The 15,429-nt window shown below is 34.4% G+C and overlaps 1 protein-coding gene across 2 annotated transcripts in view; it reads right to left on the reverse strand.

The window, feature by feature from the left end:
* The window catches only part of BRWD3 (bromodomain and WD repeat domain containing 3), a 161,700-nt gene that overhangs the window by 59,614 nt on the left and 86,657 nt on the right, over positions 1-15,429 (reverse strand). For both annotated transcript variants that reach the window (XM_012790329.3, XM_075999313.1), the window contains 3 exons: positions 11,288-11,422; positions 10,118-10,246; positions 8,988-9,213 (listed from right to left, as the gene is read on the reverse strand). In XM_012790329.3, coding sequence (XP_012645783.2) covers positions 8,988-9,213; positions 10,118-10,246; positions 11,288-11,422 — 490 coding nt within the window. The remainder of the gene's footprint in view (positions 1-8,987; positions 9,214-10,117; positions 10,247-11,287; positions 11,423-15,429) is intronic.

A 15,429-nucleotide genomic window follows, 5' to 3' on the forward strand; every position in this document is an offset into this window, starting at 1 on the left:
TTTCAACAGTTACTCAACACAGTACTAGATGTTCTAGCTAGAGCAACCAGAAAAGTGAAAGAAATAAAGAACATCCCAATTGGAGAGGAAGAAGCCAAATTATCCTTGATTGAGGAGGATATGATCTTATACCTAGAGAAACCTAAAGACTTGACAAAAATAATATTAAAACTCATACACAAATTCAGTAAAATTGCAGAATACAAAATCAACATGTAAAAATCAGCAGCATTTCTATATGCCAACAATAGAAAATCTGAAAAATAAAGCAAAAAAGTAATCCTGATTACATTAACTACAAATAAAATATCTAGAAAGAAATTTAACCAAAGAAGTAAAAAAAAAATCTCTGTAATGAAAACTATAAAATTTTGATGAAAGAGATTGAAGAGGAGATGCAAAAAAGTGAAACCAGAAGAATCAATATTGTTATTAATAAAATGGAACTGGAAGAAATCAATATTGCTAAAATATCCATACTATCCAAAGCAACTGACAGATTAAATGTAATCTGCATCAAAATATCAATGATATTCTTCACAGAAATAGAAAAAAATAATCCTAAAATTTATATAAAACTAGAAAAAATCCCAGATTACAAAGACAAACTGAGCAAAAAAAACAAAACTAGAGGAATTACATTACCTGACTTCAAATTATACTATAGAGCTGTAGTAACCAAAACAGAATGGCACTAAAATTAAAATACACACATAGATCACTGTAGCAGAATAGAGAACCCAAAATAAATCCACACATTTATGGTGAATTTATCATCAACAAAGGTGCCAAGAACATATAATGGGGAAAGCACAGTCTCTTCAATAAATGATCCTGGGTAAATTGGATATCCATATGCAGAAGAATGAAACTAGACTCTTATCTCTCACCCCATAAAAAATCAAATCAAAATGGATTAAAGACTTAAATCTAAGACAAGGATCTATGAAACCACTAAAAGAAAACTTTGGAGAAATTCTTCAGGACATTGGTCTGGGCAATGATGTTTTTGAGTAATAATACCAAAGCACAGGGAACCAAAGCAAAATTGGACAAATGGGATCACATAAAGCTAAAAAGCTTCTTCACAGCAAAAGAAGCAATCAACAAAGGGAAGACACAACCTACAGAATGGGAGAAAACATTTCTAAACTACCATTCTGATAAGGGATTAATAACTAGAAGATATAAAGAGCTCTAACAAGTTGATAGGAAAAAAATCAAACAATCAGATTTAAAAATGGGCGAAGAATCAAACATCTGAAAAGAAGACATACAAAATGGCCAACAGGCTTATGAAAATATGCTCAACATCATCAGTCATCAGAAAAACGCAAATCAACACTACAATCAGATATCATCTGACCAAAATTAAAAAGTCTTTTATCAAAAACACAGGCAATTTCATTTAGTTCTGAAGTATACAGAAGATCAATAAAACAAAAAGCTGGTTCTCTGAAAAAATAAACAAAATTGACACGTCTTTGGCTACACTAACGAAAAGCAGAAAAGAAAAATCTCTAATAAGCTCCATCACAAACAATAAAGGAGAAATTACAAATGATCCCATGGAAACACAAGATATAATTTATGACTACTACAAAAACCTTTATGCACACAAACTGGAAAATGTGGAGGAAATGGACAAATATTTAGAAACATGCAGCATCCCTGGGCTCAACCAGGAAGAAACAGAATTCCTGAACAGACCAATACCAAGTACGGAAATTGAAACAGCAATAAAAACCTTCCTAAAAAGAAAAGTCCCAGACCAGATGCTTTGACACCCAAATTTTAGCAGGCCTACAAAGAATAACTGGTGTCTATACTGTAGAAATTATTCTACAACATAGAGAAGGACAGAATCCTCCCTGACAAATTTTCTGAAGCCAACATAACCCTGATACCAAAACCAGGAAAGGATGCAACAAAAAAAGAAACCTACAGACCAATATCCCTTATGGATATAGATGCAAAAATTCTCAATAAAATTCTAGCTAATTGAATCCTGGTGCTCATCAATAAAATAATCCATCATAACCAAGTGGGCTTCATCTCAGGGATGCTGGGATGGTTCAACATACACAAATCTATAAATGTAATTCACCATATAAACAGAAGCAAAAACAAAGACCATATGATACTCTAAATAGATGCAGAAAAAGAATTTGACAAAATTCAACATCCTTTTATAATAAGAGCACTTAACAAAATAGGCATAGACGGGGATCACCTAAAAATGATACAAGCCATATATGACATACCCACAGCCAACATTATACTGACTGGGGAAAAATTGAAAGCATTCCCACTTAGAACTGGAACAAGGCAAGGTTACCCACTATCTCCACTTCTATTCAACACAGTACTAGAAGTCCTTGCTATAGCAATCAGACAAGAAAGAGGAATTAAGGGAATCCAAATGGGAGCAGAAGAGATCAAACTCTCACTCTTTGCTGATGATATGATATTATGCCTAGAAAACCCCAGAGATTCAACCAAGAGACTCCTTGAATTGATAAATGAATTCAGTAAAGTCTCAGGATACAAAAATCAATACACACAAATCAGAGGCATTCATACGCGCCAACAACAGTCAAAATGAGAACCAAATCAAAGACTCAAGTCCCTTCAAAATAGCAACAAAGAAAATAAAGTACCTAGGAATATGTTTAACTAAGGAGGTAAAAGACCTCTGCAGGGAAAACTATGAAACACTAAAGAAGGAAATAGCAGAGGATGTATAAAGGTGGAAGACCATACCATGCTTGTGAGTCAGCAGAATCAACATTGTTAAAATGTCTATACTACCCAAAGTGACCTACAGAGTCAATGCAATCCCTATTAAAATACCATCATCATTTTTCACAGATATAGAAAAAATAATTTTATGCGTGGTATGGAACGAGAGAAGATCTCGTATAGCAAAAGCAACCCTAGGCAATAAAAACAAAATGAGAGGTATCAATTTACCTTACTTCAAACTATACTGCAAGGCTATAGTAATTAAAACAGCTTGTGAATAGCACAAGGACAGGGACATTGACCAGTAGAACAGAACAGAGAACCCAGATATAAAACCATCCTCATATAGCCAACTAATCTTCGACAAAGCTGACAAAAACATACGCTGGGGAAAAGAATCCTTATTCAATAAATGGTGCTGGGAAAACTGGATAGCCACATGTACAAGACTGAAACAGGACCCACAACTTTCACCTCTCATAAAAATCAACTCATGCTGGGTAACAAATTTGAAGCTTAGGTATGACACTATTAGAATTCTAGAGGAAAATGTTGCAAATACTCTTCTAGATATTGGCCTAGGCAAAGAATTTATAAAGAAGACTCCAAAGGCAATCACAGTATCAACAAAAATAAATAAATGGGACCTGATCAATTTGAAAAGCTACTGCACAACCAAAAAAAATGTCAAGAGAACAAACAGACAACTCACAGAATGGGAGATAATTTTTGCAAGCTACACATCCAAGAAAGGGCTGATAACTAGAATCTATTTAGAACTCAGGAAAGTCAGCAAAGAAAAATCAAACAACCCTATCAAAAAGTGGGCAAAGGACATGAACAGAAACTTTTGAAAACAAGGCAGAATAATGGCTAAGAAACATATGAACAAATGCTCAACATCTCAAATCAAAACCACAATGAGATATCACTTATCTCCAGTGAGAATGGCCTTTATTAACAAGTGCCAAAACAATTAAGGTTGGCATGGATATGGAGAGATAGGAACACTCCTATATTGCTGGTGGGACTGCAAAGTAGTTCAACCTCTGTGGAAATCAATATGGAGATACCTTAAAGCGATATAAGTAGATCTACCATTTGAACCAGCAATCCCATTACTGGTCATCTACACAAAAGAACAAAAGTCACTCTATGAAAAAAACACCTGCACTCGAATGTTCATAGCAGCACAATTCACAATTGCAAAGATTGGAAACAACCCAAGTGCCTGTCAATACATGAGTGGATTAATAAAATGTGATATATGTTTACCATGGAGTACTATTCAGCTATAAGAAACAACGGTGATATAGCACCTATTGTATTTTCCTGGATAGAGCTGGAACCCATTCTATTAAGTGAAGTATCCCAAGAATGGAAAAATAAGCACCACATGTACTTACCAACAAATTGGTATTAACTGATCAACACCTAAGTGGGAGTGGACATATAAAAATAACATGTATCGGGTGTCGGGCAAGTTGGGGGGAGGCGATGGGTATATGCATACATAATAAGTGTGAGGTGCATCAACTGGGGGATAGTCACGCTTGAAGCTCTGAATGGGGGGGGCAAGGGCAATATATGTAACATTTACATTTGTAATACTCATACTATGCTGAAAAAAAAATAAATCTCCCAACAACAAAAAAAGCCCCAGCCCAGATGGAAAAAAAAAAATAAGAAATGCAAGAGGAAACCTTGATACTGATTTTACGGAAATTAAAAGGATTATAAGAGTGAATTGGATAACATGAATGAAATTGACAAATTCTTAGAAACTCACAAGCCACTAAGACTGAATAATAATAAAGAAATAGAAAATCTGAGTAGATATATCACTAGTAAGGAGATTGAATCAGTAATCCTAAATCTCCCAACAAGGAAAAGCTCAGGACCAGTTGTCTTCACTGGTGAATTCCACCAAACATTCAAAGAAGGATTAACAGCAATCCTTTTCAAACTCTTCCAAAATTTAAAGAGGAGTGAACACTTCATAACTCATTCTGGAAGGCCAGCATTATCTGATACCAAAGCCAAAGACAATATCACACAAGAATGCTACCCAGCAATCGATAACTTTTATAACTATTAATGCCAAAATACTCAACAAAATACTAGTAAACCAAAACAACAGTATATTAAAAGGATTATATACCATGATCCAGTAAGGTTTATTCCAGGAATGCAAGGATAGTTGAATATACAAAAATCTGTCAATGTAATACGCCACATTAATAATGGAAATAAACACACACAATCATCTCAATTGATACAAATGTGACACAGTTGACACAGTTCAACACCCTTTCATGATAAAAACACTCAACAAATTAGGGCTAGAAAGAAACTATCTCAACGTATTATCTGTGTTCACAGATCACGTCTTCCAATTCATGAACATAGGATTTTTCCATTTATTTGTTCGTCTTTAATATTTTTCAGTGACGTTTTGTAATTTTTAGTGTATAAATCTTTCATCTCCTTGTTTCTATTAATTCTTAAGTATTTTTCTTCTTTTTGTTTTTGGCTGGGGGGATGCTATTATAAATTGAATTATTTTCTTAATTTCCTTTTTAGATTATTCATTGCTAGTGTATAGAAATGTAACTGATTTATTTCATGTTATTTTGTAACTTCCTGAATTGGTTAATAGTTCTAACAGATTTGTATGTGTGAAATCTTTAGGGTTTTCTACATATAAAATGACGTGATCTGTGAACACAGATAATTTTACTCCTTCCTTTCCAGTTTGGATGCCTTTTATTTTATTTTTCTTGCCTAATTACTCTATGAATTCTAGAACTATGTTGATTGCTTAGAAGTGGCAAACGCAGGCATCCTTGTCTTGTTCCATATCTTAGAGGAAAACTTTCAGTCTTTCATCATTTTGAGCATGATTTTTGAGCTATGAGTTGTTCACATACGGCTTTTATTATGTTGAGATAGTTTCTTTCTAGCCCTAATTTGTTGAGTGTTTTTATCATGAAAGGGTGTTGAACTGTGTCAACTGCATCAAATCTGTATCAATTGAGATGATTGCGTGTTTTTATTTCCATTATTCATGAATGTGGCGTATTACATTGACAGATTTTTATATATAGAACTATCCTTGCAATAATGAATGTTGGCAGGGAGGTGGAGAAAGGGGAACCCTCCCTCTTACACTGTTGATGGGAATGTAAATCAGTGCAACCACTGTAAACAACAGTATGGAGATTCCTCAAAAAAACCTGAAAATAGAACTACCATATGACCCAGAAATCCCACTGCTGGGTCATATTGAAAGGAGGGGATATCAGTATATCAAAAAGATAGCTATACTCCCATGGTTACTGCAGCATTATTCACAATATCCAACATTTGGAATAAACCTAAGTGTCCATTAATGGATGAATGGATAAAGAAATGATGGTACATATACACAATGGAATATTATATAGCCATAAAAAAGGAAATCCTGACATTTGCAACAACATTGATGGAATTGGAAAACATTATGTTAAGTGAAATAAGACAAGCACAGAAAGACAAATATCACATGTTCTAACTGACATGTGGAAGCTAAATATTAAATACAATTGATCTCATGGAGACAGAGAGTAGTAGAATGACGGTTACCAGAGGCTGGGAAGGGTAGAGGAGAGGGGGCATAGAGTGGAAATGGGTAATGGGTACAAAAATATAGTTAAATAATTAGACAGAATGAACAATATGTGATAGCACAACAAAATGACTATAAACAATAAGTTAGATTATACTTTAAAAATAACCAAAAGAATGGAATTGGAATGTTCCTAACACAAAGAAAGGATAAATTTCTGGTGTGCTGGATAATCCAATTATTCTGATTTAATTCACATTGTATGCCTGTATCAAAACATCACATGTACCCTAAAAAGATTCAACATATATAACTCTTATGTACTCATATTTTATATTTTTATTTTTTAAAAAAGAATAAATATTCAAGGTGATGGATGTATAGATAAAACCTTAAAAATAAGTATCATAAAGAAAGAAAATACTTTTGCTCAGCTGCACAATGTATTTGTGTTTTAAGCTAAGTATTATTACAAAAGAGTCAAAAAGTAAAACAAAAATTAAAATGCTTATAAAGTAAAAAAATTACAGTAAGCTAAAATTAATTCATTATTGAAGAAAGAAAAATATAAATTTAGTGTAGCCTAAGTATACAGTATTTATAAAGTCTACAGTAGTGTACAGTAATATACACGACTCACTACTTATTGACTCACCCAGAGCATCGTCCAGTCCTGCAAGTTCCATTCATGGTAAGTGGCCTACACATGTATGTCATTTTTTATCTTGTATACCATATTTTTACTGTACCTTTTCTATGTTTAGATATACAAATACGTACTACTGTTATTAATACAATTGCCTATAATAGTCAGTACAGTAACATCCTGTATAGGTTTGTAGCCTAGGAGCAATAGGTTATACCATATAGCCTACGTGTATAGTAGGGTATACCATCCAGGTTTGTATAAGTGTACTTCATGATGTTTGCACGATGATGAAATCACCAACAATACATTTCTGAGAACATATCCATGTCATTAAGAAATGTGCTTCTATGAGAAAGCCTAAGTTTCAACCTATTTAGAAATGTATACACACTCCTCAAATACCCTGAGGAAACTTAACTCACTTGTATGTTTCTAAAAGTTAACATTCCCATTTTATTTTCAAGGAATAACTATGGCTCTAATTCTGTAAAATGATAAAGATGTATCCTCATTGTTAAGCAACCCTGACTGTAATTATTAAAGTTAAGTAATTTATTTGAAAATAAATTTTCTCCATGGTATATTTCAAGTTAAAAGTCAAGAATAGAGATTTGAGTAAGGTTTAAATAAGTTTAACCACAGGTACCTAAAATGGTTTGCATCTTTCTTTTGTGAAAATTTCCTTTCCAAAATAAGTCAAAATTATGATCTTTCAAATATTCTCTTTTGTTAAGAGCTTGATGTTTTATTAAGTAGAAAATAATTTTTTATGTTACACTGAAATTCAACGGTTACTTCTGAATGAAAACTTTAAATCTAATTCTTTCATAAATATAGCCCTGTTTTTCATCTTATTCTTTAGTCAGATTAAATGGTATTTGATAGAATAAGAAAGTGATCATCTTTCAAGAAATATATAAGAAATGAAGTGTGATAAATTACAGATTGTTTTAGTTGGATGTATTCTATTTTATCTCCTACTTAATATTCACACCTTTTCTCCTTGCTTGATAAATATGACATCATCAGAGTAACTACTGGCACATGTGTAATACCATTTGATTACTCTACAAACTTTTATGACTGAGCACATAAAAGAATGTGTAGCATCTCACTCTATGAAGGCCAATTCAAGTCTTAATTTGCTAGTAAAGATATAAAATGCCATGTGCGAATCAGTAACCCTCTACCTGATACCTGAAAAAAACCTACAAAGATATGAAGGCATTCTATGTGGGGGGTGGGGTGGAGAGGGCAGTATATATGATGGCCGTCCAGAAAATATCCAGCCATGTAGTATGAAAAATATATTTTCAGCAGATACTTTCCACACAGCCCTGGTATAGTGGAAATACACTAACCAGAAGAGACCAAGTTGCTTTAATAGAGAATAATGTATTCTGAAGTTTTATTCTACTAGCTTCCCAACATGCATCACATTCATCTCTGCTTCTCCGATATCCTCCAATATTTAGTGTTATTTAAATACATCTCCCTCCTGAAAACCCAATAGCTCTGCATTTAAAACATGAAGATAGGCAAACAGCTACTTTCCAGTTCATGGTTTTTGAAATTTCTTCTTCTAAATTCCATTAACTATGGACTCTCAAACTAAAATGCCAATACTATGAGCAATGAAATTTTATCAGTTTTATTAAAAAACCTTGATACATTAGTTAGTGCATTTAATCATTACTAGAATGCAATACTATAGAGCCATAGATATGTAAGTGCTTCTAAGGAGGTATGTGAACACATTCTCTGCTTGTGTTTATTCTAACCCATTTGTCTGTGTCCAGGTGAGATAAATAATGAAAATATACTCTGGTAAGGTAAAAAGTAGTATACAGCTGAAAATTAATAGAAGTAGTATGTAAAATATAACCTACTCCAAAGTTTAACAAGGGGTATACATAACGGAGAGAACAGCAGCAAGTATAACATTTTGCAAAATGTTTTAAATTTACTTTTGGAGAAATAACATACCATTAGCCACATATCCCAGCTGTGGTATAAGTTGTTCATCTTTACAATTTTCCCGTCCTGGAACTAGGCGCTGGAATTTTGTGGGATGAGGATTTCCATCAACATCCACCAAAAATGGGGGAGGCATGAGGTGAGGAGCTTGTTGGGTTTGTTCATCCAACACATAGTTATTGGCATCACGGATAAGAGGTCGATAATCCGTGTGGAAGAACATCTGATCTGGAATCTTTATGACAGATTTTTAGTATTTAACACACACAGGGAATTTACAGATGAGCATTTTCATTCCTGGAGCACATGCGTTTTTCAAATCAGATATTTTTTGCATTCTTTTGTTGTCCTTTGTTGCCACATGTTCCCTCTAGATAGAAGCCAATTACCTAGATAGTTACTCTATCTTTTCTCCACAAAATCCTATACTCTATATTACTTTTTGGTCCTACGTCACCCTTCTGTAATTATGATAGGAAGAAGTAAAGCAACAACCCGGTGGATAAAGTTAGGTATTTTTACTTAAGTTGTAAGAATCATATAAACCTATATAACTATATTTTTCTTGTTTACTTTTATTCAAATGAGGATAGATGAATTATAATATACCTGTTGAGACAGGTAAATATCAATCACCTCAAAGACACTCAAAGGTGATACAAATATTGAGCTGACCTCAATGCTTCTGAGTTCTCTCCCAAATCTAAGATTCTATAATCTATCCCAAATTCACAACTAATAAAATATAAGGAGCCAATTAAGTTAGTTTCCAAAATATTTTAACAGGATCAATAACAGGTAAAATAGCTAACCAAGAAAATAAACATTCAATCATAGCTGCTTATTCCTAATTTATGCTTAAGTGGTAGACATGATCTGTTACCATCTTATTACACCCAAAAGACAATAGATAATATGTTCTAATCAGAAGCAAAAGGATTTCCTAATGAACGTTTGTATCTCCATCACCCTGTATCTCAATAGTGATACACATCGCCAAGCTTGATGCTCTGGTAGTAATAAAAAACTTACCAAGAAAGATGACTTTCTTATTAATCCTTATTAACTGGAAGACTACAAACAAAATTTATGAATGATATAATCCCAAATTACAGCCTATGACAATTAAATCTACTAACCTTTTCATAGTATTTACTGCATCCAAAACCAAAAAGCAACAAATGCCCATGAGAATCTGTACAGGCAAAATGGTTTCCATCTGGGGAAAATTTACAATCAAACACTGCACCATGACCTTGGCCTTCAATCTGAAATTCAGAGGGGTCTCTTTAAGTCATCTTAAAAGTAATTTTCAAATAATAAGTAGGTGATAACATCTCCTTGCTAATACCTTGGATTCTGTGATGCATCAATATTCCAATGTACTGTCTGGCTTCTGTAGCCAGAACCCTATTGAAACAGTAAAGCTCTGAAAAATATTAGGGACAGTCAAATTGTAATAGATGGAATCAATCATTTCTAGAAATGTCATATCTCATGAAATACTAAATGGGTGACTGAGATTAAAAAAGACCTAAATGCAATCAAATTGACAAAGGTGCTATCTCAGCAAAGTCTACATATTATCTTCACATTTTAAGTTGTAATATAATTAAGCCTTAAAATAACCATCCTGAAATTAAAGCACACAAATCAATTTTACTAACAAAAGACATAGAGTATTATTAATGCTCTGGATCTGTATAATGCCTATAAAAGTGAGCTCAAAGGCTAACTAACAATTTAGAAATATTTAGTCAGAACTATTCTTAAAAGAGGGACACTAAAAATAGAGGATATGAGGATTCCCATCCCCATAGAAGGGTGTGTTCTATTGAGAACAGATAGCTCACCAAATTTTTCCATGGTTTGTATGAAGTATATCTTAAGAGTACCCATTATCTCCAAATTCGTGTTTGCCAAACAACTTTCTGATTACTAAGATATATGATGTTTATGAGAGGAAGATGCAAGTATTAAGATTACAGTCACTATTGTAATTCATAAATCAGTATTAGAGTTTAATCATTAATCATTTTGTGATTTTTGGTTAGGTGTTACATCTAAAGCTTAATAAATGGAGCTTTTGAAGCTTAGAGCTGGGGACCAGAATTTGGAAAATGCTAACGCCTAAAATAATAGAGTCAACCCTGAAAGGCCTAATTCTCACATAAGTTATTCTCTGAATTATTTTACTGATTTAAATACAGATAATAAGAGGTTCCTTTGTACTAGGTAAAAATGTGATTACCATGTTATCACATAAGAGAAGTCAGTTTTAATATTGACTAAACACAGATTTCCCTTACCATGTTAAAGTAATTCCGAATTTTGGTCCCCCGGTCAAGGTCCCAAATAAAAATGTTCCCATCATGACCCGCTGAAAGTATGATCCTTTGATCAAATGGATGTGCTTCCAAAACAAATACTTCATCATCATGCCCCTACAATAAAATCAATATAAAAATGAAAAGTAATGTCATGTATCTGGCTTATTTGGTCAAAATGTCTTGGGAGTCCTATCAATCTGGTTCAGATGAATTCATGCATACTAATTTAATGGCATTTACTATTATAGACACTACATGAATAATATAGTTTAGTCATAGTTCCTTATGTGTATTAACTGCTGATTTTATAAAATATTCAGTAGACAGAAGACCCAGAAATGTTTTTAAAATAAAGAGAGTCCAAAAAATTACAGCATATTAACCAGGCCCCTAAAATAGAATTTGATATTTAGGATTGTGCTTACATAACGAGTGATAGGCGCACCATCTGAGGGATGGTCATGCTGGAGACTCAGACTTTTGGGGGGAGGGGGGGAAGGGCATTTATTGAAACTTCAAAATCTGTACCCCCATAATATGCCGAAATAAAAAAAAAAAAAGGCCACAGAAAATGTAACAAACAGAATATTTCATTAACACCAAATTCTGCTACAGCGATAACAGACAAACTTTCATTGTTCTTCAGCACTCTCTATCACTGGTATTCAAATTGTACTCTGGGAGGCCCTAAGATACATTCAAAGGACAGAGCATACTGGCTCTGCCCTAGATCTACTTTATACTAATACTTGAGGGTTCCATTTAGTATCTTTATGTGAGAAATAGATTTTCTACAAAAAAATAAGTTTGAAAACCAATGCTCTATGTTATATGTTTCCCTTCCAGTAAATCACTTCATATCAGTATATAGAGATGTTACATCAGGAGTCATCAAACTATAGCCTGCGGGCCAAATATGGCTCCCAGATGTGTTTGTACATATAGTTTGTGAACTAAAAATTTTTTACATTTTTTAAAGCTTGCAAAAAAACACAAAACAAAATAAAAGAAAGAATATGGAACAAAAACTGTACGTGCAAAGTCTAAAAATATTTACTATCTGGACTCTTAAAGAAAAAGTCTTCAGATACACCTGCTTTAAGATCATTTGTTGATTTTCTTTAGACTTAAGTCCTGACTATATATGATTAATAACAGTCTCAAAGTCTTAGAAAAACATACAGAACATCCTGAAGCTGTATTTCACTTAGGAACATACTGGCACATTATACATCAGAAGTTTCTAAAAATGGCCATACACTGTGAATCACAAAAGTGCATTTTACCCTAAATCATGATATAAATTGGAATAACAGAGTATCCTACCACACTGCCATTATCAACAAAAACATAGCTTATTAAAAAATAACTGGAGACTGGCTCAAAATGTAAAGTTAAGATGAGTAGGTAAAATCGCATTACAATAAATACCATCACAACTGAAAGTTTACCCAAACCCTTTCCAGTGATTATTTTAAAAGTTCCTAGCTGTAACAAAATCTCTTGTTCAACAATCAATTTTATATAACAAGTATCTTTCCAGTGAATACTGGAAACCCTTTCCAGTTTGGGTTTGATACTCAAACCCTTTCCAGTGAATACTGAAAAAGTTTTTAGCTGTAAGAAAATTTCTTGCTCAACAATCAATTTTATATAGCTAGTATCTTTCTCAGTTTCCTAACCAGAAAATAACAAAATTTGTTAAACTCAAATGGTACAAATACATCAGTGTGCATTGGAGATTTTCAGTTTTTGGTCATGTGCCTTAAGATAGGGTATAGTCTCTGGTTCATGGGGAATGATTATCTAGTAAAAAATCAGTAATGTTTTAAGATATATCATCTGATATAAATTACATTTATTAACCACACTTATATTTCTACTACCACCACACAAATCTAAATCATCATCCTGGCTACCATTATAGACTCTACAGTCTATCTGCAGTCACTCTTACCTCACTCCAATCTATTCTCTCTACTATGACCATAATTACAAGGTATTTTTCAAAATTAAAACTCACACATCATTCCTCTGCTTTAAAACCTTTAATGGTTTCCTACTGGTCATAGGATAACTCCTACAAGATTCTGAATGGTCTGGTCCCTCTCCACTTTTCCAGTCTCATCTGGTGAGATTGTTTCTGCTTTCTATGCTGTAACCAAATTAGCTTTTTTCCCAGCTCTCTTCCACCTCAGGACCTTTGCATATGCCATTCCCTCTTCCTGGAAGAACCTCCCAAACTCCTCACATATGTGGTTTACCAAATATTTGTTGACCCTCTCTCCATGTAGAGACATCAAACAAACAAGACAAACAAGAAAATTTCAAGTAAACACCAGGCATGGTGGCTCATGTCTGCAATCCCAGCACTTTCGGAGGCTGAGGCAGGAGGATCACTTGAGGCCAGGAATTTGACACTATCCTGGGGCAATATAGCAAGATTCCATCTCTACAAAAAATTTAAAAATTATTAATAGGTGGGTGTAGTGGTGCATGCCTATAGTCCCAGCTACTAAGGAGGCTGAGGCAGGAGGATGGCTTGAGCCCATAAGTTTGAGGTTGCAGTGAGCTATGACAATGCCACTGCACTCTAGCCCAGGCAATACGGTGAGACCCTGTCAAAAAAAAAAGAAGGTAGGGGAAGGGAGAAAGGAGAGTAGAGGAAAAGAGAGGAGAAGAGGAGGAGGAAGAGGAGGAGGAAGAAGAGAAAGAAGAAGGGGAAGGGGAGGGGCAGGGGGAGGGGGAGGGGAAAGGGAGGGAAAGGGAAGGGGAGGGGAAGGGGAGGGGAAGAGGGAGGGGAAAGGGAGGGGAGGGGGAGGGGGAGGGGAAAGGGAGGGAAAGGGAAGGGGAGGGGAAGGGGAGAGGAAGGGGAAGGGGAGGGGAAGGGGAGGGGAAGGGAAGGGAAGGGAAGGGAAGGGAAGGGAAGGGAAGGGAAGGGAAGGGAAGGGAAGGGAAGGGAAGGGAAGGGAAGGGAAGGGAAGGGAAGGGAAGGGAAGGGAAGGGAAGGGAAGGGAAGGGAAGGGAAGGGAAGGGAAGGGAAATAAAATAAAATATCAGGTAGTAATAAACACTGATGAAAATAGATCAAGGTAATGTAATAAGACAAAAACTACGAGACTGCCTTGGATTGTTTGATGACGGAAGGGCTAATTGAGCAGGTGGCATTTAAGCCGAGAACTGGGTAATTCCTACTTATCTTTCAAAATTTAACCCAAACTTCACTTTCTTAGGAAGCTTTCTCTGATCCTACCAGATCAGATCTGGTCACCCTATTAGAAGCTTCCACTCTACCTTCCCCTCTTCTTTCTCAGCACTTATCTGAATAAGTTTTTCTCTCTTAATAGGCTGTAAACTCTAGCAGGTCAGGGCTCCGTTTAATTTACCATTTTTTCCTAACACCTCGGGTTTGGCACACAGTTGATGCTCAAAAGGTATTTGCTGAATAGAACTTTACACCCAAAGACCCTGATATATAAATTGCTAAAACTAAAATATAAGTACTATACCAAAACTAAGTAGATTTGACTCTTACAAGGACTAACTATAGTATGTTCTAAAATTTCTTCAGTAAAATTCACTGAAAACAGATGACCCATGAGTCAGAACAGGGAAATAGTGCCACTAAACAGGACTCTAAATTAAGGTACCTTTTAAGACAGAATTTTACATGGATCTATAAAACCAGCAGCTACAAGAAGGCCTTTTGAATTATAATTTAAGAGATACAAAACTGCATTGTCTAATACTGTAGCTGCTAGCCACGTGTGGCTATTAAGTATTTGAAATATGGCTAAACAGAATTGAGACATTCAGTAAGTATAAAATATATACTAGATTTCAAAGATTTACTATGAAAAAAAATGTAAAATATTTCATTAATAATTTTTATATTAATACATGTTAAAATAAAGAGGACTTGGGAGGTATATGAAACATAAATGGAAATCCTCCCCAAATCAAACAAATCTTTAGAAACCTCAGAAGCCTTAGGCTAAGATTATCTCACATAGGAGTCAAATAAGAATGGTGCTACGGTATATTACAAAGAATGTTGAGTCACAAGTATTTATTTCTAGTCTGAACCCTAACACTTACTACTTTGTAAACCATATGGCAAT

Source organism: Microcebus murinus, chromosome X (assembly GCF_040939455.1).
Source record: "Microcebus murinus isolate Inina chromosome X, M.murinus_Inina_mat1.0, whole genome shotgun sequence".
Taxonomy (NCBI): domain Eukaryota; kingdom Metazoa; phylum Chordata; class Mammalia; order Primates; family Cheirogaleidae; genus Microcebus; species Microcebus murinus.